Source organism: Rhinichthys klamathensis, unplaced genomic scaffold, assembly GCF_029890125.1.
Source record: "Rhinichthys klamathensis goyatoka isolate OS25496 unplaced genomic scaffold, OSU_Roscu_1.1 h1tg000287l_1, whole genome shotgun sequence".
Lineage (NCBI taxonomy): Eukaryota > Metazoa > Chordata > Actinopteri > Cypriniformes > Leuciscidae > Rhinichthys > Rhinichthys klamathensis.
The window spans coordinates 625,001-648,141 of record NW_026606806.1 but is presented as its reverse complement, the minus strand read 5'-3'; the positions used below and the strand labels follow the sequence as shown (position 1 = coordinate 648,141).

Below are 23,141 nucleotides of genomic sequence, written 5' to 3'. Positions count from 1 at the left end.
ATCTTTCCCTTTGAGCTGCGACTGCACATCTCGATTCGCTTTTTTGGGTTCAATTTACACTTTTTCCTTCCAGATTTTCTGTCAAACTGTACACGGTGTAGAGCCCCCAGCCTGACACACATTATACAGACATATTTATATACATTTACACATTATTTATAGACACTACCTCCATACCCACACGTTTTGCATTTCAACGTGTAGCAGGAGTCCTTCATTCAGTCATTCATTCATTCATTCATTGAACTCAACACACATTAATGCTCTACTGTCCCCCCAGACGACTGTCACGGTTCCCTTACACTAATGCCATCTCAAACAAGCTCTTAAACTCAGATGTTTGTCCTTTAGGAAAAGTGTCCAAAGTGTAAGCACATAATAAAAAGAAACTGAAGTTCCATGCTTAAATAAGCAGCAGAAACTGATACCTTGAGAAGATGAAGTGAACAGAAGCTTGTTGAGCGTGGCGTCTCGTTCTTCTTCAAGAGCGCAGGAACAGCACTTTCACATATCCTCGGCTCTGACTCTACACAGCAAAGCTTGTTTGGTGGCGAGACGGTTCGTCCACCGACACACAACTGCTACATTTATGTATTCGGTTACATACAGTACGGATCCTACCAAGCTATTACAGTCAGTTCCAACGCAGACAACACACACACAACCTCCACATAATCGATTGGTCCCTTAAGGCTTGCTCAAAAGAGTTTTAAAGCAGTCCTTGATATTTTTTTTCATTGACATTCTATTAAAAAATGTTGCCAAAAAATGTTGGAAAACCTATGGCTTAGTAAATATCCATTTGCTATATTAACGTCCCTCGCCATCTTCGCACTCCGAGAAAGAAATAATCGTGTTTTCATTGGGCAACTCTCAGTTTTGCTATTTTGTCGCAGTATTTTAGCTTTCAGTTGTGTCCGTAGCCAGTCGCTGGCTTGCTATATATCTTCTTCAATCCTTTTAACTCATGGTTGGTTTCCTCCGACTGAAGGCGGGCGTCCAACGCTTCACACACCGGATTCCCAATGTGAAAACACACATTGCTCCATAAAACAAGCTGTAACATGAAGAGGTCTGGATTGTTGTAACATCCCTCAGTGCTGCATCAATGAAGACAATAAAGAGGCAGAAATGAAGCATGGCACCAGCTAATCGGAGTGTGGCGGCCCACTGTCCCTCGCTGTGCATAAGAGACGTTGGCGCGGATAGCTCGCCTCGATGCGCTCGGACCGACGGGCCGGTCACACCATGAGGGAGAGTTGGTTGGTTTCAAAGCAGTGGCACTTTCTGGTAACACCTGGCTTGGAAGGCATGGTTGTCATCGAAGTTGTTGTAGCAGAGCAGTAAAAAATATAAAGTAGATACGTTTCATCTATATTGCATATGTCGCAGCATGTTCGCCAAGACTGAATGAGGTCGTGCCCAGTTTTGTTTTTGCAAAAACAGAACCAAAAAAACAGTTACTGACCTGAAGAACTGCAGTGATGAGCGGACATTAAACACAAGGTCATTTCTCTTTAAGAGATTGAGAAAACAAACCAAAACTTCAAATCAACCCGGCCACTGAACAAAAACGTTATAAATAATTAAAGAATCCTTCTTAGGTAGCACTTTCGTTGAACCCAGGCGAAGTATCTGTTGAGAATGAGAGCCCGGGGCACCCACGGCACCAGCTGGAGGTGCATGTGGGGCGTTCATCATGAGTCCGTGTTTTATACCCACGTCTAAGTCCAGGCGGGGTTTAAGACCGAGGCGAAGGATGCGGAAACTAGCTGACGCTTCAATCAAAGTGCTGGCGTCCTCTCTCAGACAGAGGTGATGCGGTAATAAAGGATAATGATACGGTGATGATATAAGCATGTGCTCAGTGTAGCGGTCTACATCTTGATGCCCTCCTGCTGGCTGAGCTGAGATAAGGTCTTCTTGATGCGCAGCGCGGTGAGGCGAGCGGCTCCGTTAGCGTACCAGCACTCCCTCATGATCTTGGCCATCACACGCAGAGCCTGAACACAACCAGAGACAGGGAAATACATGAGCAATGAAGGAACTGTCAGATGCACTGCTGGGTTTGTCATGGTTATGATGCGCCTCGAGCCCTAGATGCGTAGAGGATTATTGGGGGCTCGTACGGGATGTTTCAAAAGTTTCTCAGGAGTTAATTTTTTATTAAAACTAATACACTGGTTATATAAAAGTCACATTAAATCTGTCTCGGAAAGACTTTTTTTATCATGCATTCATCGTTTATTTTAGTTACTTTTCAAATGTGTCCTGTATATATAACCTCTTGTTCATGTTCAGGCTAACCTGTAAACCAGAGCAGAATGCAGAAATACCATCTGCTTAAAACGCCACGGCAAACATTAGAAACGCACGCTAGAAACACACGCTAGAAACACACGCTAGAAACACACGCTAGAAACGCAGGCTAGAAACGCACGCTAGAAACGCAGGCTAGAACACTCTGAAGAGGGGATCATATAGTCCGCAGTGTCGAGGCTTTTACGCCATGTTGGATTTTGTGCTGCCAGAGCGAAACTACAATCCCAAACGCGTGTGGAATGTGCAATACAAATTAACTTGATGCTCCCTACCATAATAACAAGTACACACTGTGTTACACCGAAGGTGATGTGAGAAAGGTATCAGGCCTATTATATTCGCCTATTATATTTAAATTTTTCCTGTGGTAAATAGAAGAAAACGCTGCGCTAATTACCAGATCTGTGTGTGCGCTAATGACCAGATCTGTGTGTGCGCTAATGACCAGATCTGTGTGTGCGCTAATGACCAGATCTGTGTGTGCGTTAGGGTTGGGTACCGAAACTCGGTACCAATAGGGAACCGGTTCCGACGTAAACGGTAGTAACCAGACCGAATAAGAACGACAATTTCGGTGCCTGATTTCGGTGCCTGACTTAATTAGGCACACACGCACACACACACACACACACACACACACACACACGCACAGTCTCTTCTGTCTCGCATGCGCGCTCTTGCTCGCAAGGTTTGGCTGCATTTCAAGTGTAAAATTACGTGTCAGAACGCCCTCTGGGTGTGCCGACAGTCTGAATCCATATAGAATCAAGCCAATTCATTGGCTGATGGCGCGGGCGCCGCCTCGACGCACTTACGTCGTCATAATATGTTGGCGCGCGCGCGCGCCATCTGCTTCTCAGATTTCTTTGCCGAAAAAGGAAGCTGGTCGGCAGCGCAAGGAGCTTGGCAGCGTCTCGTTCCCTATTGAGAGAACATAGGTTACACCAGTAACCAGAGATGTTCTCTTTCATAGGTTCACTCAACGCTGCGTAGCTAAGAAGCAGTGGATTTGTAGGCTGCTGTATCACGTGCCGTTTGAACTGACGCGCTACAGCGATCTGTCACATTTCAAAGAGCCAAAACGTTATTTATTGTATGAATCTCGTAAAAATATTGACAGAATCTGACAGCTGTGGATTTGTTCCATATCAAAAGTAACCTTCTCTGTCTTGTCTGTCAGTGTCCTCTTTGTCCGCGATTTTTCTCTGCGTGAGAAAATGGATGTGTGGCGTGAGAGCGTGTGAAAAGGGTCAATTGCGCGAGTCTCACGGTCAATGCGTGAGAGTTGGCAGCTCTGCCTGCTAGTAATCTCTATTAATCTCCAGTATTATTACATTGTTTGATACAATATTGTTTTATTTGATATTATGTAAATGTGGATTTTTATTTTATATTGGTTTTATTATTATTTGTATTTATATTGTTTAAAGATTTAAGTTAATATTGTGTCCAGTTTGGCCCTGTAAATAAAAGGGTATTATTTTTTGATAAAGTGTGTGTGGTTTCGTTTTCTTAAGTACCGTTTCAAGAACCGTTTAGGCACCGGAACCGTTTAAAAAATACCGAGTAGGTACTGGTATCGGATAAAACCCAATTGAGACCCAACCCTAGTGTGCGCTAATGACCAGATCTGTGTGTGCGCTAATGACCAGATCTGTGAGTGCGCTAATGACCAGATCTGTGAGTGCGCTAATGACCAGATCTGTGTGTGCGCTAATGACCAGATCTGTGTGTGCGCTAATGACCGGATCTGTGTGTGCGCTAATGACCGGATCTGTGTGTGCGCTAATGACCAGATCTGTGTGTGCGCTAATGACCAGATCTGTGTGTGCGCTAATGACCAGATCTGTGTGTGCGCTAATGACCGGATCTGTGTGTGCGTTAATGACCGGATCTGTGTGTGCGTTAATGACCGGATCTGTGTGTGCGTTAATGACCGGATCTGTGTGTGCGCTAATGACCAGATCTGTGTGTGCGTTAATGACCAGATCTGTGTGTGCGCTAATGACCGGATCTGTGTGGGCTAATGACCAGATCTGTGTGTGCGCTAATGACCGGATCTGTGTGTGCGTTAATGACCAGATCTGTGTGTGCGCTAATGACCGGATCTGTGTGTGCGCTAATGACCAGATCTGTGTGTGCGTTAATGACCAGATCTGTGTGTGCGCTAATGACCGGATCTGTGTGGGCTAATGACCAGATCTGTGTGTGCGCGTTAATGACCAGATCTGTGTGTGCGCTAATGACCAGATCTGTGTGTGCGCTAATGACCAGATCTGTGTGTGCGTTAATGACCAGATCTGTGTGTGCGCGTTAATGACCGGATCTGTGTGTGCACTAATGACCAGATCTGTGTGTGCGCTAATGACCGGATCTGTGTGGGCTAATGACCAGATCTGTGTGTGCGCTAATGACCAGATCTGTGTGTGCGCTAATGACCAGATCTGTGTGTGCGCTAATGACCAGATCTGTGTGTGCGCTAATGACCGGATCTGTGTGTGCGCGTTACTGACCAGATCTGTGTGTGCGCTAATGACCAGATCTGTGTGTGCGTTAATGACCAGATCTGTGTGTGCGCGTTAATGACCAGATCTGTGTGTGCGCTAATGACCAGATCTGTGTGTGCGCTAATGACCGGATCTGTGTGCGCGCTAATGACCAGATCTGTGTGTGCGTTAATGACCAGATCTGTGTGTGCGCTACTGACCAGATCTGTGTGTGCGCTAATGACCAGATCTGTGTGTGCGTTAATGACCGGATCTGTGTGTGCGTTAATGACCGGATCTGTGTGTGCGCTAATGACCGGATCTGTGTGCGCGTTAATGACCAGATCTGTGTGTGCGCGTTAATGACCAGATCTGTGTGTGCGCTAATGACCAGATCTGTGTGTGCGTTAATGACCAGATCTGTGTGTGCGCGTTAATGACCGGATCTGTGTGTGCGCTAATGACCAGATCTGTGTGTGCGCTAATGACCAGATCTGTGTGTGCGTTAATGACCGGATCTGTGTGTGCGTTAATGACCGGATCTGTGTGTGCGCTAATGACCGGATCTGTGTGCGCGTTAATGACCAGATCTGTGTGTGCGCGTTAATGACCAGATCTGTGTGTGCGCTAATGACCAGATCTGTGTGTGCGTTAATGACCAGATCTGTGTGTGCGCTAATGACCAGATCTGTGTGTGCGTTAATGACCAGATCTGTGTGTGCGCGTTAATGACCAGATCTGTGTGTGCGCGTTAATGACCAGATCTGTGTGTGCGCTAATGACCAGATCTGTGTGTGCGCTAATGACCAGATCTGTGTGTGCGCTAATGACCAGATCTGTGTGTGCGTTAATGACCAGATCTGTGTGTGCGCTACTGACCAGATCTGTGTGTGCGCTAATGACCAGATCTGTGTGTGCGTTAATGACCGGATCTGTGTGTGCGTTAATGACCGGATCTGTGTGTGCGCTAATGACCGGATCTGTGTGCGCGTTAATGACCAGATCTGTGTGTGCGCGTTAATGACCAGATCTGTGTGTGCGCTAATGACCAGATCTGTGTGTGCGCAAATGACCGGATCTGTGTGTGCGCTAATGACCAGATCTGTGTGTGCGTTAATGACCAGATCTGTGTGTGCGCTACTGACCAGATCTGTGTGTGCGCTAATGACCAGATCTGTGTGTGCGTTAATGACCGGATCTGTGTGTGCGTTAATGACCGGATCTGTGTGTGCGCTAATGACCGGATCTGTGTGTGCGCTAATGACCAGATCTGTGTGTGCGCTAATGACCAGATCTGTGTGTGCGTTAATGACCAGATCTGTGTGTGCGCTACTGACCAGATCTGTGTGTGCGCTAATGACCAGATCTGTGTGTGCGTTAATGACCGGATCTGTGTGTGCGTTAATGACCGGATCTGTGTGTGCGCTAATGACCGGATCTGTGTGCGCGTTAATGACCAGATCTGTGTGTGCGCGTTAATGACCAGATCTGTGTGTGCGCTAATGACCAGATCTGTGTGTGCGTTAATGACCGGATCTGTGTGTGCGCGTTAATGACCGGATCTGTGTGTGCGCTAATGACCAGATCTGTGTGTGCGCTAATGACCAGATCTGTGTGTGCGTTAATGACCGGATCTGTGTGTGCGTTAATGACCGGATCTGTGTGTGCGCTAATGACCGGATCTGTGTGCGCGTTAATGACCAGATCTGTGTGTGCGCGTTAATGACCAGATCTGTGTGTGCGCTAATGACCAGATCTGTGTGTGCGTTAATGACCAGATCTGTGTGTGCGCTAATGACCAGATCTGTGTGTGCGTTAATGACCAGATCTGTGTGTGCGCGTTAATGACCAGATCTGTGTGTGCGCGTTAATGACCAGATCTGTGTGTGCGCTAATGACCAGATCTGTGTGTGCGCTAATGACCAGATCTGTGTGTGCGCTAATGACCAGATCTGTGTGTGCGTTAATGACCAGATCTGTGTGTGCGCTACTGACCAGATCTGTGTGTGCGCTAATGACCAGATCTGTGTGTGCGTTAATGACCGGATCTGTGTGTGCGTTAATGACCGGATCTGTGTGTGCGCTAATGACCGGATCTGTGTGCGCGTTAATGACCAGATCTGTGTGTGCGCGTTAATGACCAGATCTGTGTGTGCGCTAATGACCAGATCTGTGTGTGCGTTAATGACCAGATCTGTGTGTGCGCGTTAATGACCGGATCTGTGTGTGCGCTAATGACCAGATCTGTGTGTGCGCTAATGACCAGATCTGTGTGTGCGTTAATGACCGGATCTGTGTGTGCGTTAATGACCGGATCTGTGTGTGCGCTAATGACCGGATCTGTGTGCGCGTTAATGACCAGATCTGTGTGTGCGCGTTAATGACCAGATCTGTGTGTGCGCTAATGACCAGATCTGTGTGTGCGTTAATGACCAGATCTGTGTGTGCGCGTTAATGACCGGATCTGTGTGTGCGCTAATGACCAGATCTGTGTGTGCGTTAATGACCGGATCTGTGTGTGCGTTAATGACCGGATCTGTGTGTGCGCGCTAATGACCGGATCTGTGTGGGCTAATGACCAGATCTGTGTGTGTGCGTTAATGACCAGATCTGTGTGTGCGCGTTAATGACCAGATCTGTGTGTGCGCTAATGACCAGATCTGTGTGTGCGTTAATGACCAGATCTGTGTGTGCGCGTTAATGACCGGATCTGTGTGTGCGCTAATGACCAGATCTGTGTGTGCGTTAATGACCGGATCTGTGTGTGCGTTAATGACCGGATCTGTGTGTGCGCGTTAATGACCAGATCTGTGTGTGCGCTAATGACCAGATCTGTGTGTGCGTTAATGACCAGATCTGTGTGTGCGCGTTAATGACCAGATCTGTGTGTGCGCTAATGACCAGATCTGTGTGTGCGTTAATGACCAGATCTGTGTGTGCGCGTTAATGACCAGATCTGTGTGTGCGCTAATGACCAGATCTGTGTGTGCGTTAATGACCAGATCTGTGTGTGCGCGTTAATGACCAGATCTGTGTGTGCGCTAATGACCAGATCTGTGTGTGCGTTAATGACCGGATCTGTGTGTGCGTTAATGACCGGATCTGTGTGTGCGCTAATGACCAGATCTGTGTGGGCTAATGACCAGATCTGTGTGTGCGCGTTAATGACCAGATCTGTGTGTGCGCTAATGACCAGATCTGTGTGTGCGCTAATGACCGGATCTGTGTGTGCGCTAATGACCGGATCTGTGTGTGCGCTAATGACCGGATCTGTGTGTGCGCTAATGACCAGATCTGTGTGTGCGCTAATGACCAGATCTGTGTGTGCGTTAATGACCAGATCTGTGTGTGCGCTAATGACCAGATCTGTGTGTGCGCTAATGACCAGATCTGTGTGTGCGCTAATGACCAGATCTGTGTGTGCGCTAATGACCAGATCTGTGTGTGCGTTAACGACCAGATCTGTGTGTGCGCTAATGACCAGATCTGTGTGTGCGCTAATGACCGGATCTGTGTGTGCGTTAATGACCAGATCTGTGTGTACGCTAATGACCGGATCTGTGTGGGCTAATGACCAGATCTGTGTGTGCGCTAATGACCAGATCTGTGTGTACGCTAATGACCAGATCTGTGTGTACGCTAATGACCAGATCTGTGTGTACGCTAATGACCAGATCTGTGTGTGCGCTAATGACCAGATCTGTGTGCGCTAATGACCAGATCTGTGTGTGCGCTAATGACCAGATCTGTGTGTACGCTAATGACCGGATCTGTGTGGGCTAATGACCAGATCTGTGTGTGCGCTAATGACCAGATCTGTGTGTGCGCTAATGACCGGATCTGTGTGTGCGCTAATGACCAGATCTGTGTGTGCGCTAATGACCAGATCTGTGTGTGCGTTAATGACCAGATCTGTGTGTGCGCTAATGACCGGATCTGTGTGTGCGTTAATGACCAGATCTGTGTGTGCGCTAATGACCGGATCTGTGTGTGCGTTAATGACCAGATCTGTGTGTGCGCTAATGACCGGATCTGTGTGTGCGCTAATGACCGGATCTGTGTGTGCGTTAATGACCAGATCTGTGTGTGCGCTAATGACCAGATCTGTGTGTACGCTAATGACCAGATCTGTGTGTGCGCTAATGACCAGATCTGTGTGCGCTAATGACCAGATCTGTGTGTGCGCTAATGACCAGATCTGTGTGTACGCTAATGACCGGATCTGTGTGTGCGCTAATGACCAGATCTGTGTGTGCGTTAATGACCAGATCTGTGTGTGCGCTAATGACCGGATCTGTGTGTGCGTTAATGACCAGATCTGTGTGTGCGCTAATGACCAGATCTGTGTGTGCGTTAATGACCAGATCTGTGTGTGCGCTAATGACCAGATCTGTGTGTGCGCTAATGACCAGATCTGTGTGTGCGTTAATGACCAGATCTGTGTGTGCGCTAATGACCGGATCTGTGTGTGCGTTAATGACCAGATCTGTGTGTGCGCTAATGACCAGATCTGTGTGTGCGTTAATGACCAGATCTGTGTGTGTGCTAATGACCAGATCTGTGTGTGCGCTAATGACCGGATCTGTGTGTGCGCTAATGACCGGATCTGTGTGTGCGTTAATGACCGGATCTGTGTGTATGCTAATGACCAGATCTGTGTGTGCGCTAATGACCAGATCTGTGTGTGCGCTAATGACCAGATCTGTGTGTGCGCTAATGACCAGATCTGTGTGTGCGCTAATGACCAGATCTGTGTGTGCGTTAATGACCAGATCTGTGTGTGCGCTAATGACCAGATCTGTGTGTGCGCTAATGACCAGATCTGTGTGTGCGCTAATGACCAGATCTGTGTGTGCGTTAATGACCGGATCTGTGTGTGCGCTAATGACCGGATCTGTGTGTGCGCTAATGACCAGATCTGTGTGTGCGCTAATGACCAGATCTGTGTGTGCGCTAATGACCAGATCTGTGTGTGCGCTAATGACCGGATCTGTGTGTGCGCTAATGACCGGATCTGTGTGTGCGCTAATGACCGGATCTGTGTGTGCGCTAATGACCAGATCTGTGTGTGCGTTAATGACCAGATCTGTGTGTGCGCTAATGACCAGATCTGTGTGTGCGCTAATGACCAGATCTGTGTGTGTGCGTTAATGACCGGATCTGTGTGTGCGTTAATGACCAGATCTGTGTGTGCGCTAATGACCAGATCTGTGTGTGCGCTAATGACCAGATCTGTGTGTGCGTTAATGACCAGATCTGTGTGTGCGCTAATGACCAGATCTGTGTGTGCGCTAATGACCAGATCTGTGTGTGCGCTAATGACCAGATCTGTGTGTGCGCTAATGACCAGATCTGTGTGTGTGCGTTAATGACCAGATCTGTGTGTGCACTAATGACCAGATCTGTGTGTGTGCGTTAATGACCAGATCTGTGTGTGCGCTAATGACCAGATCTGTGTGTGCGCTAATGACCAGATCTGTGTGTGCGCTAATGACCGGATCTGTGAGTGCGTTAATGACCAGATCTGTGTGTGCGCTAATGACCAGATCTGTGTGTGCGTTAATGACCGGATCTGTGTGTGCGCTAATGACCAGATCTGTGTGTGTGCTAATGACCGGATCTGTGTGTGCGCTAATGACCAGATCTGTGTGTGCGTTAATGACCAGATCTGTGTGTGCGCTAATGACCAGATCTGTGTGTGCGCTAATGACCAGATCTGTGTGTGCGCTAATGACCAGATCTGTGTGTGCGCTAATGACCAGATCTGTGTGTGCGCTAATGACCAGATCTGTGTGTGCGCTAATGACCAGATCTGTGTGTGCGTTAATGACCGGATCTGTGTGTGCGTTAATGACCAGATCTGTGTGTGCGCTAATGACCGGATCTGTGAGTGCGTTAATGACCAGATCTGTGTGTGCGCTAATGACCAGATCTGTGTGTGCGTTAATGACCGGATCTGTGTGTGCGCTAATGACCAGATCTGTGTGTGTGCTAATGACCGGATCTGTGTGTGCGCTAATGACCAGATCTGTGTGTGCGCTAATGACCGGATCTGTGTGTGCGCTAATGACCGGATCTGTGTGTGCGTTAATGACCGGATCTGTGTGTGCGTTAATGACCAGATCTGTGTGTGCGCTAATGACCGGATCTGTGTGTGCGCTAATGACCAGATCTGTGTGTGCGCTAATGACCAGATCTGTGTGTGCGCTAATGACCAGATCTGTGTGTCCGCTAATGACCAGTGCGCTAATGACCAGATCTGTGTGTGCGCTAATGACCGGATCTGTGTGTGCGCTAATGACCAGATCTGTGTGTGCGCTAATGACCGGATCTGTGTGTGCGCTAATGACCAGATCTGTGTGTGCGCTAATGACCAGATCTGTGTGTGCGTTAATGACCAGATCTGTGTGTGCGCTAATGACCAGATCTGTGTGTGCGCTAATGACCAGATCTGTGTGTCCGCTAATGACCAGTGCGCTAATGACCAGATCTGTGTGTGCGCTAATGACCGGATCTGTGTGTGCGCTAATGACCAGATCTGTGTGTGCGCTAATGACCGGATCTGTGTGTGCGCTAATGACCAGATCTGTGTGTGCGCTAATGACCAGATCTGTGTGTGCGCTAATGACCAGATCTGTGTGTGCGCTAATGACCAGATCTGTGTGCGCGCTAATGACCGGATCTGTGTGTGCGCTAATGACCAGATCTGTGTGTGCGCTAATGACCAGATCTGTGTGTGCGCTAATGACCGGATCTGTGTCTGCGCTAATGACCGGATCTGTGTGTGCGTTAATGACCAGATCTGTGTGTGCGCTAATGACCAGATCTGTGTGTGTGCGCTAATGACCGGATCTGTGTGTGCGCTAATTACCAGATCTGTGTGTGCGCTAATGACCAGATCTGTGTGTGTGCGCTAATGACCGGATCTGTGTGTGCGTTAATGACCAGATCTGTGTGTGCGCTAATGACCAGATCTGTGTGTGTGCGCTAATGACCGGATCTGTGTGTGCGCTAATGACCAGATCTGTGTGTGCGCTAATGACCAGATCTGTGTGTGCGTTAATGACCAGATCTGTGTGTGCGCTAATGACCAGATCTGTGTGTGTGCGCTAATGACCGGATCTGTGTGTGCGCTAATGACCAGATCTGTGTGTGTGCGTTAATGACCAGATCTGTGTGTGCGCTAATGACCAGATCTGTGTGTGCGCTAATGACCAGATCTGTGTGCGCGCTAATGACCGGATCTGTGTGCGCGTTAATGACCAGATCTGTGTGTGCGCTAATGACCGGATCTGTGTGTGCGCTAATGACCAGATCTGTGTGTGCGCTAATGACCAGATCTGTGTGTGCGCTAATGACCAGATCTGTGTGTGCGCTAATGACCGGATCTGTGTGTGCGCTAATGACCAGATCTGTGTGTGCGCTAATGACCGGATCTGTGTGTGCGTTAATGACCAGATCTGTGTGTGCGCTAATGACCGGATCTGTGTGTGCGCTAATGACCAGATCTGTGTGTGCGCTAATGACCAGATCTGTGTGTGCGCTAATGACCGGATCTGTGTGTGCGCTAATGACCAGATCTGTGTGTGCGCTAATGACCGGATCTGTGTGTGCGTTAATGACCAGATCTGTGTGTGCGCTAATGACCGGATCTGTGTGTGCGTTAATGACCAGATCTGTGTGTGCGCTAATGACCGGATCTGTGTGTGCGCTAATGACCAGATCTGTGTGTGCGCTAATGACCAGATCTGTGTGTGCGCTAATGACCAGATCTGTGTGTGCGCTAATGACCGGATCTGTGTGTGCGCTAATGACCAGATCTGTGTGTGCGCTAATGACCGGATCTGTGTGTGCGTTAATGACCAGATCTGTGTGTGCGTTAATGACCAGATCTGTGTGTGCGTTAATGACCAGATCTGTGTGTGCGCTAATGACCAGATCTGTGTGTGCGTTAATGACCAGATCTGTGTGTGCGCTAATGACCAGATCTGTGTGTGCGTTAATGACCAGATCTGTGAGTGCGCTAATGACCAGATCTGTGTGTGCGCTAATGACCAGATCTGTGTGTGCGCTAATGACCAGATCTGTGTGTGCGTTAATGACCAGATCTGTGTGTGCGCTAATGACCGGATCTGTGTCTGCGCTAATGACCGGATCTGTGTGTGCGTTAATGACCAGATCTGTGTGTGCGCTAATGACCAGATCTGTGTGTGTGCGCTAATGACCGGATCTGTGTGTGCGCTAATGACCAGATCTGTGTGTGTGCTAATGACCGGATCTGTGTGTGCGCTAATGACCAGATCTGTGTGTGCGTTAATGACCAGATCTGTGTGTGCGCTAATGACCAGATCTGTGTGTGCGCTAATGACCAGATCTGTGAGTGCGCTAATGACCAGATCTGTGTGTGCGCTAATGACCAGATCTGTGTGTGCGTTAATGACCAGATCTGTGTGTGCGCTAATGACCAGATCTGTGTGTGCGTTAATGACCAGATCTGTGAGTGCGCTAATGACCAGATCTGTGTGTGTGCGCTAATGACCGGATCTGTGTGTGCGCTAATGACCAGATCTGTGTGTGTGCTAATGACCGGATCTGTGTGTGCGCTAATGACCAGATCTGTGTGTGCGTTAATGACCAGATCTGTGTGTGCGCTAATGACCAGATCTGTGTGTGCGCTAATGACCAGATCTGTGAGTGCGCTAATGACCAGATCTGTGTGTGCGCTAATGACCAGATCTGTGTGTGCGTTAATGACCAGATCTGTGTGTGCGCTAATGACCAGATCTGTGTGTGCGTTAATGACCAGATCTGTGAGTGCGCTAATGACCAGATCTGTGTGTGCGCTAATGACCAGATCTGTGTGTGCGCTAATGACCAGATCTGTGTGTGCGTTAATGACCAGATCTGTGTGTGCGTTAATGACCAGATCTGTGTGTGCGTTAATGACCAGATCTGTGTGTGCACTAATGACCAGATCTGTGTGTGCGCTAATGACCAGATCTGTGTGTGCGCTAATGACCAGATCTGTGTGTGCGTTAATGACCAGATCTGTGTGTGCGCTAATGACCAGATCTGTGTGTGCGCTAATGACCAGATCTGTGTGTGCGCTAATGACCAGATCTGTGTGTGCGTTAATGACCAGATCTGTGTGTGCGCTAATGACCAGATCTGTGTGTGCGCTAATGACCAGATCTGTGTGTGCGCTAATGACCAGATCTGTGTGTGCGCTAATGACCAGATCTGTGTGTGCGCTAATGACCGGATCTGTGTGTGCGCTAATGACCAGATCTGTGTGTGCGCTAATGACCGGATCTGTGTGTGCGTTAATGACCAGATCTGTGTGTGCGCTAATGACCGGATCTGTGTGTGCGCTAATGACCGGATCTGTGTGTGCGCTAATGACCAGATCTGTGTGTGCGCTAATGACCAGATCTGTGTGTGCGCTAATGACCGGATCTGTGTGTGCGCTAATGACCAGATCTGTGTGTGCGCTAATGACCAGATCTGTGAGTGCGCTAATGACCAGATCTGTGAGTGCGCTAATGACCAGATCTGTGTGTGCGCTAATGACCAGATCTGTGTGTGCGCTAATGACCGGATCTGTGTGTGCGCTAATGACCGGATCTGTGTGTGCGCTAATGACCAGATCTGTGTGTGCGCTAATGACCAGATCTGTGTGTGCGCTAATGACCAGATCTGTGTGTGCGCTAATGACCGGATCTGTGTGTGCGTTAATGACCGGATCTGTGTGTGCGTTAATGACCGGATCTGTGTGTGCGTTAATGACCGGATCTGTGTGTGCGCTAATGACCAGATCTGTGTGTGCGTTAATGACCAGATCTGTGTGTGCGCTAATGACCGGATCTGTGTGGGCTAATGACCAGATCTGTGTGTGCGCTAATGACCGGATCTGTGTGTGCGTTAATGACCAGATCTGTGTGTGCGCTAATGACCGGATCTGTGTGTGCGCTAATGACCAGATCTGTGTGTGCGTTAATGACCAGATCTGTGTGTGCGCTAATGACCGGATCTGTGTGGGCTAATGACCAGATCTGTGTGTGCGCGTTAATGACCAGATCTGTGTGTGCGCTAATGACCAGATCTGTGTGTGCGCTAATGACCAGATCTGTGTGTGCGTTAATGACCAGATCTGTGTGTGCGCGTTAATGACCGGATCTGTGTGTGCACTAATGACCAGATCTGTGTGTGCGCTAATGACCGGATCTGTGTGGGCTAATGACCAGATCTGTGTGTGCGCTAATGACCAGATCTGTGTGTGCGCTAATGACCAGATCTGTGTGTGCGCTAATGACCAGATCTGTGTGTGCGCTAATGACCGGATCTGTGTGTGCGCGTTACTGACCAGATCTGTGTGTGCGCTAATGACCAGATCTGTGTGTGCGTTAATGACCAGATCTGTGTGTGCGCGTTAATGACCAGATCTGTGTGTGCGCTAATGACCAGATCTGTGTGTGCGCTAATGACCGGATCTGTGTGCGCGCTAATGACCAGATCTGTGTGTGCGTTAATGACCAGATCTGTGTGTGCGCTACTGACCAGATCTGTGTGTGCGCTAATGACCAGATCTGTGTGTGCGTTAATGACCGGATCTGTGTGTGCGTTAATGACCGGATCTGTGTGTGCGCTAATGACCGGATCTGTGTGCGCGTTAATGACCAGATCTGTGTGTGCGCGTTAATGACCAGATCTGTGTGTGCGCTAATGACCAGATCTGTGTGTGCGTTAATGACCAGATCTGTGTGTGCGCGTTAATGACCGGATCTGTGTGTGCGCTAATGACCAGATCTGTGTGTGCGCTAATGACCAGATCTGTGTGTGCGTTAATGACCGGATCTGTGTGTGCGTTAATGACCGGATCTGTGTGTGCGCTAATGACCGGATCTGTGTGCGCGTTAATGACCAGATCTGTGTGTGCGCGTTAATGACCAGATCTGTGTGTGCGCTAATGACCAGATCTGTGTGTGCGTTAATGACCAGATCTGTGTGTGCGCTAATGACCAGATCTGTGTGTGCGTTAATGACCAGATCTGTGTGTGCGCGTTAATGACCAGATCTGTGTGTGCGCGTTAATGACCAGATCTGTGTGTGCGCTAATGACCAGATCTGTGTGTGCGCTAATGACCAGATCTGTGTGTGTGCTAATGACCAGATCTGTGTGTGCGTTAATGACCAGATCTGTGTGTGCGCTACTGACCAGATCTGTGTGTGCGCTAATGACCAGATCTGTGTGTGCGTTAATGACCGGATCTGTGTGTGCGTTAATGACCGGATCTGTGTGTGCGCTAATGACCGGATCTGTGTGCGCGTTAATGACCAGATCTGTGTGTGCGCGTTAATGACCAGATCTGTGTGTGCGCTAATGACCAGATCTGTGTGTGCGCAAATGACCGGATCTGTGTGTGCGCTAATGACCAGATCTGTGTGTGCGTTAATGACCAGATCTGTGTGTGCGCTACTGACCAGATCTGTGTGTGCGCTAATGACCAGATCTGTGTGTGCGTTAATGACCGGATCTGTGTGTGCGTTAATGACCGGATCTGTGTGTGCGCTAATGACCGGATCTGTGTGTGCGCTAATGACCAGATCTGTGTGTGCGCTAATGACCAGATCTGTGTGTGCGTTAATGACCAGATCTGTGTGTGCGCTACTGACCAGATCTGTGTGTGCGCTAATGACCAGATCTGTGTGTGCGTTAATGACCGGATCTGTGTGTGCGTTAATGACCGGATCTGTGTGTGCGCTAATGACCGGATCTGTGTGCGCGTTAATGACCAGATCTGTGTGTGCGCGTTAATGACCAGATCTGTGTGTGCGCTAATGACCAGATCTGTGTGTGCGTTAATGACCGGATCTGTGTGTGCGCGTTAATGACCGGATCTGTGTGTGCGCTAATGACCAGATCTGTGTGTGCGCTAATGACCAGATCTGTGTGTGCGTTAATGACCGGATCTGTGTGTGCGTTAATGACCGGATCTGTGTGTGCGCTAATGACCGGATCTGTGTGCGCGTTAATGACCAGATCTGTGTGTGCGCGTTAATGACCAGATCTGTGTGTGCGCTAATGACCAGATCTGTGTGTGCGTTAATGACCAGATCTGTGTGTGCGCTAATGACCAGATCTGTGTGTGCGTTAATGACCAGATCTGTGTGTGCGCGTTAATGACCAGATCTGTGTGTGCGCGTTAATGACCAGATCTGTGTGTGCGCTAATGACCAGATCTGTGTGTGCGCTAATGACCAGATCTGTGTGTGCGCTAATGACCAGATCTGTGTGTGCGTTAATGACCAGATCTGTGTGTGCGCTACTGACCAGATCTGTGTGTGCGCTAATGACCAGATCTGTGTGTGCGTTAATGACCGGATCTGTGTGTGCGTTAATGACCGGATCTGTGTGTGCGCTAATGACCGGATCTGTGTGCGCGTTAATGACCAGATCTGTGTGTGCGCGTTAATGACCAGATCTGTGTGTGCGCTAATGACCAGATCTGTGTGTGCGTTAATGACCAGATCTGTGTGTGCGCGTTAATGACCGGATCTGTGTGTGCGCTAATGACCAGATCTGTGTGTGCGCTAATGACCAGATCTGTGTGTGCGTTAATGACCGGATCTGTGTGTGCGTTAATGACCGGATCTGTGTGTGCGCTAATGACCGGATCTGTGTGCGCGTTAATGACCAGATCTGTGTGTGCGCGTTAATGACCAGATCTGTGTGTGCGCTAATGACCAGATCTGTGTGTGCGTTAATGACCAGATCTGTGTGTGCGCGTTAATGACCGGATCTGTGTGTGCGCTAATGACCAGATCTGTGTGTGCGTTAATGACCGGATCTGTGTGTGCGTTAATGACCGGATCTGTGTGTGCGCGCTAATGACCGGATCTGTGTGGGCTAATGACCAGATCTGTGTGTGTGCGTTAATGACCAGATCTGTGTGTGCGCGTTAATGACCAGATCTGTGTGTGCGCTAATGACCAGATCTGTGTGTGCGTTAATGACCAGATCTGTGTGTGCGCGTTAATGACCGGATCTGTGTGTGCGCTAATGACCAGATCTGTGTGTGCGTTAATGACCGGATCTGTGTGTGCGTTAATGACCGGATCTGTGTGTGCGCGTTAATGACCAGATCTGTGTGTGCGCTAATGACCAGATCTGTGTGTGCGTTAATGACCAGATCTGTGTGTGCGCGTTAATGACCAGATCTGTGTGTGCGCTAATGACCAGATCTGTGTGTGCGTTAATGACCAGATCTGTGTGTGCGCGTTAATGACCAGATCTGTGTGTGCGCTAATGACCAGATCTGTGTGTGCGTTAATGACCGGATCTGTGTGTGCGTTAATGACCAGATCTGTGTGGGCTAATGACCAGATCTGTGTGTGCGCGTTAATGACCAGATCTGTGTGTGCGCTAATGACCAGATCTGTGTGTGCGCTAATGACCGGATCTGTGTGTGCGCGTTAATGACCGGATCTGTGTGGGCTAATGACCAGATCTGTGTGTGCGCGTTAATGACCAGATCTGTGTGTGCGCTAATGACCAGATCTGTGTGTGCGTTAATGACCAGATCTGTGTGTGCGCGTTAATGACCAGATCTGTGTGTGCGCTAATGACCAGATCTGTGTGTGCGTTAATGACCGGATCTGTGTGTGCGCTAATGACCAGATCTGTGTGGGCTAATGACCAGATCTGTGTGTGCGCGTTAATGACCAGATCTGTGTGTGCGCTAATGACCAGATCTGTGTGTGCGCTAATGACCGGATCTGTGTGTGCGCTAATGACCGGATCTGTGTGTGCGCTAATGACCGGATCTGTGTGTGCGCTAATGACCAGATCTGTGTGTGCGCTAATGACCAGATCTGTGTGTGCGTTAATGACCAGATCTGTGTGTGCGCTAATGACCAGATCTGTGTGTGCGCTAATGACCAGATCTGTGTGTGCGCTAATGACCAGATCTGTGTGTGCGCTAATGACCAGATCTGTGTGTGCGTTAACGACCAGATCTGTGTGTGCGCTAATGACCAGATCTGTGTGTGCGCTAATGACCGGATCTGTGTGTGCGTTAATGACCAGATCTGTGTGTACGCTAATGACCGGATCTGTGTGGGCTAATGACCAGATCTGTGTGTGCGCTAATGACCAGATCTGTGTGTGCGCTAATGACCAGATCTGTGTGTGCGCTAATGACCAGATCTGTGTGTGCGCTAATGACCAGATCTGTGTGTGCGCTAATGACCAGATCTGTGTGCGCGCTAATGACCGGATCTGTGTGTGCGCTAATGACCAGATCTGTGTGTGCGCTAATGACCAGATCTGTGTGTGCGCTAATGACCGGATCTGTGTCTGCGCTAATGACCGGATCTGTGTGTGCGTTAATGACCAGATCTGTGTGTGCGCTAATGACCAGATCTGTGTGTGTGCGCTAATGACCGGATCTGTGTGTGCGCTAATGACCAGATCTGTGTGTGCGCTAATGACCAGATCTGTGTGTGTGCGCTAATGACCGGATCTGTGTGTGCGTTAATGACCAGATCTGTGTGTGCGCTAATGACCAGATCTGTGTGTGTGCGCTAATGACCGGATCTGTGTGTGCGCTAATGACCAGATCTGTGTGTGCGCTAATGACCAGATCTGTGTGTGCGTTAATGACCAGATCTGTGTGTGCGCTAATGACCAGATCTGTGTGTGCGCTAATGACCAGATCTGTGTGTGCGCTAATGACCAGATCTGTGTGTGTGCGCTAATGACCGGATCTGTGTGTGCGCTAATGACCAGATCTGTGTGTGTGCGTTAATGACCAGATCTGTGTGTGCGCTAATGACCAGATCTGTGTGTGCGCTAATGACCAGATCTGTGTGCGCGCTAATGACCGGATCTGTGTGCGCGTTAATGACCAGATCTGTGTGTGCGCTAATGACCGGATCTGTGTGTGCGCTAATGACCAGATCTGTGTGTGCGCTAATGACCAGATCTGTGTGTGCGCTAATGACCAGATCTGTGTGTGCGCTAATGACCGGATCTGTGTGTGCGCTAATGACCAGATCTGTGTGTGCGCTAATGACCGGATCTGTGTGTGCGTTAATGACCAGATCTGTGTGTGCGCTAATGACCGGATCTGTGTGTGCGCTAATGACCAGATCTGTGTGTGCGCTAATGACCAGATCTGTGTGTGCGCTAATGACCGGATCTGTGTGTGCGCTAATGACCAGATCTGTGTGTGCGCTAATGACCGGATCTGTGTGTGCGTTAATGACCAGATCTGTGTGTGCGCTAATGACCGGATCTGTGTGTGCGTTAATGACCAGATCTGTGTGTGCGCTAATGACCGGATCTGTGTGTGCGCTAATGACCAGATCTGTGTGTGCGCTAATGACCAGATCTGTGTGTGCGCTAATGACCAGATCTGTGTGTGCGCTAATGACCGGATCTGTGTGTGCGCTAATGACCAGATCTGTGTGTGCGCTAATGACCGGATCTGTGTGTGCGTTAATGACCAGATCTGTGTGTGCGCTAATGACCAGATCTGTGTGTGCGCTAATGACCAGATCTGTGAGTGCGCTAATGACCAGATCTGTGTGTGCGCTAATGACCAGATCTGTGTGTGCGTTAATGACCAGATCTGTGTGTGCGCTAATGACCAGATCTGTGTGTGCGCTAATGACCAGATCTGTGTGTGCGTTAATGACCAGATCTGTGAGTGCGCTAATGACCAGATCTGTGTGTGCGCTAATGACCAGATCTGTGTGTGCGCTAATGACCAGATCTGTGTGTGCGTTAATGACCAGATCTGTGTGTGCGTTAATGACCAGATCTGTGTGTGCGTTAATGACCAGATCTGTGTGTGCACTAATGACCAGATCTGTGTGTGCGCTAATGACCAGATCTGTGTGTGCGCTAATGACCAGATCTGTGTGTGCGTTAATGACCAGATCTGTGTGTGCGCTAATGACCAGATCTGTGTGTGCGCTAATGACCAGATCTGTGTGTGCGCTAATGACCAGATCTGTGTGTGCGTTAATGACCAGATCTGTGTGTGCGCTAATGACCAGATCTGTGTGTGCGCTAATGACCAGATCTGTGTGTGCGCTAATGACCAGATCTGTGTGTGCGCTAATGACCAGATCTGTGTGTGCGCTAATGACCGGATCTGTGTGTGCGCTAATGACCAGATCTGTGTGTGCGCTAATGACCGGATCTGTGTGTGCGTTAATGACCAGATCTGTGTGTGCGCTAATGACCGGATCTGTGTGTGCGCTAATGACCGGATCTGTGTGTGCGCTAATGACCAGATCTGTGTGTGCGCTAATGACCAGATCTGTGTGTGCGCTAATGACCGGATCTGTGTGTGCGCTAATGACCAGATCTGTGTGTGCGCTAATGACCGGATCTGTGTGTGCGCTAATGACCGGATCTGTGTGTGCGCTAATGACCAGATCTGTGTGTGCGCTAATGACCAGATCTGTGTGTGCGCTAATGACCGGATCTGTGTGTGCGCTAATGACCAGATCTGTGTGTGCGCTAATGACCAGATCTGTGTGTGCGTTAATGACCAGATCTGTGTGTGCACTAATGACCAGATCTGTGTGTGCGCTAATGACCAGATCTGTGTGTGCACTAATGACCAGATCTGTGTGTGCGCTAATGACCAGATCTGTGTGTGCGCTAATGACCAGATCTGTGTGTGCGCTAATGACCAGATCTGTGTGTGCACTAATGACCAGATCTGTGTGTGCGTTAATGACCAGATCTGTGTGTGCACTAATGACCAGATCTGTGTGTGCGCTAATGACCAGATCTGTGTGTGCACTAATGACCAGATCTGTGTGTGCGCTAATGACCAGATCTGTGTGTGCGCTAATGACCAGATCTGTGTGTGCGCTAATGACCAGATCTGTGTGTGCGCTAATGACCAGATCTGTGTGTGCGCTAATGACCAGATCTGTGTGTGCGCTAATGACCAGATCTGTGTGTGCGTTAATGACCAGATCTGTGTGTGCGCTAATGACCAGATCTGTGTGTGCGCTAATGACCAGATCTGTGTGTGCGCTAATGACCAGATCTGTGTGTGCGCTAATGACCAGATCTGTGTGTGCGCTAATGACCAGATCTGTGTGTGCGCTAATGACCAGATCTGTGTGTGCGCTAATGACCAGATCTGTGTGTGCGCTAATGACCAGATCTGTGTGTGCGCTAATGACCGGATCTGTGTGTGTGCGTTAATGACCGGATCTGTGTGTGCGCTAATGACCAGATCTGTGTGTGCGCTAATGACCGGATCTGTGTGTGCGCTAATGACCGGATCTGTGAGTGCGCTAATGACCGGATCTGTGTGTGCGCTAATGACCAGATCTGTGTGTGCGCTAATGACCAGATCTGTGTGTGCGCTAATGACCAGATCTGTGTGTGCGCTAATGACCGGATCTGTGTGTGCGTTAATGACCGGATCTGTGTGTGCGCTAATGACCGGATCTGTGTGTGCGCTAATGACCGGATCTGTGTGTGCGCTAATGACCAGATCTGTGTGTGCGCTAATGACCAGATCTGTGTGTGCGCTAATGACCGGATCTGTGTGTGCGCTAATGACCAGATCTGTGTGTGCGCTAATGACCGGATCTGTGTGTGCGCTAATGACCGGATCTGTGTGTGCGCTAATGACCGGATCTGTGTGTGCGCTAATGACCGGATCTGTGTGTGCGTTAATGACCAGATCTGTGTGTGCGTTAATGACCAGATCTGTGTGTGCGTTAATGACCAGATCTGTGTGTGTGCGTTAATGACCGGATCTGTGTGTGCGCTAATGACCAGATCTGTGTGTGCGTTAATGACCAGATCTGTGTGTGTGCGTTAATGACCAGATCTGTGTGTGCGCTAATGACCAGATCTGTGTGTGTGCGTTAATGACCAGATCTGTGTGTGCGCTAATGACCAGATCTGTGTGTGCGTTAATGACCAGATCTGTGTGTGCGCTAATGACCAGATCTGTGTGTGCGCTAATGACCAGATCTGTGTGTGCGTTAATGACCGGATCTGTGTGTGCGTTAATGACCAGATCTGTGTGTGCGCTAATGACCAGATCTGTGTGTGTGCTAATGACCGGATCTGTGTGTGTGCTAATGACCAGATCTGTGTGTGTGCGTTAATGACCAGATCTGTGTGTGTGTGCTAATGACCAGATCTGTGTGTGCGCTAATGACCAGATCTGTGTGTGCGCTAATGACCAGATCTGTGTGTGCGTTAATGACCAGATCTGTGTGTGCGTTAATGACCAGATCTGTGTGTGCGTTAATGACCAGATCTGTGTGTGCGTTAATGACCAGATC

The 23,141-nt window shown here is 49.1% G+C and overlaps 1 protein-coding gene across 1 annotated transcript in view; it reads right to left on the bottom strand.

The window, feature by feature from the left end:
• Positions 1-199: 199 nt before the first annotated feature.
• tgfbr1b (transforming growth factor, beta receptor 1 b) overlaps positions 200-23,141 on the bottom strand; it is an 80,807-nt gene continuing 57,865 nt past the window's right edge. Inside the window, exon 9 of the mRNA XM_056269653.1 lies at positions 200-2,003. Within this exon, the coding sequence (XP_056125628.1) occupies positions 1,878-2,003 (126 nt within the window). The 3' untranslated portion in view covers positions 200-1,877. The remainder of the gene's footprint in view (positions 2,004-23,141) is intronic.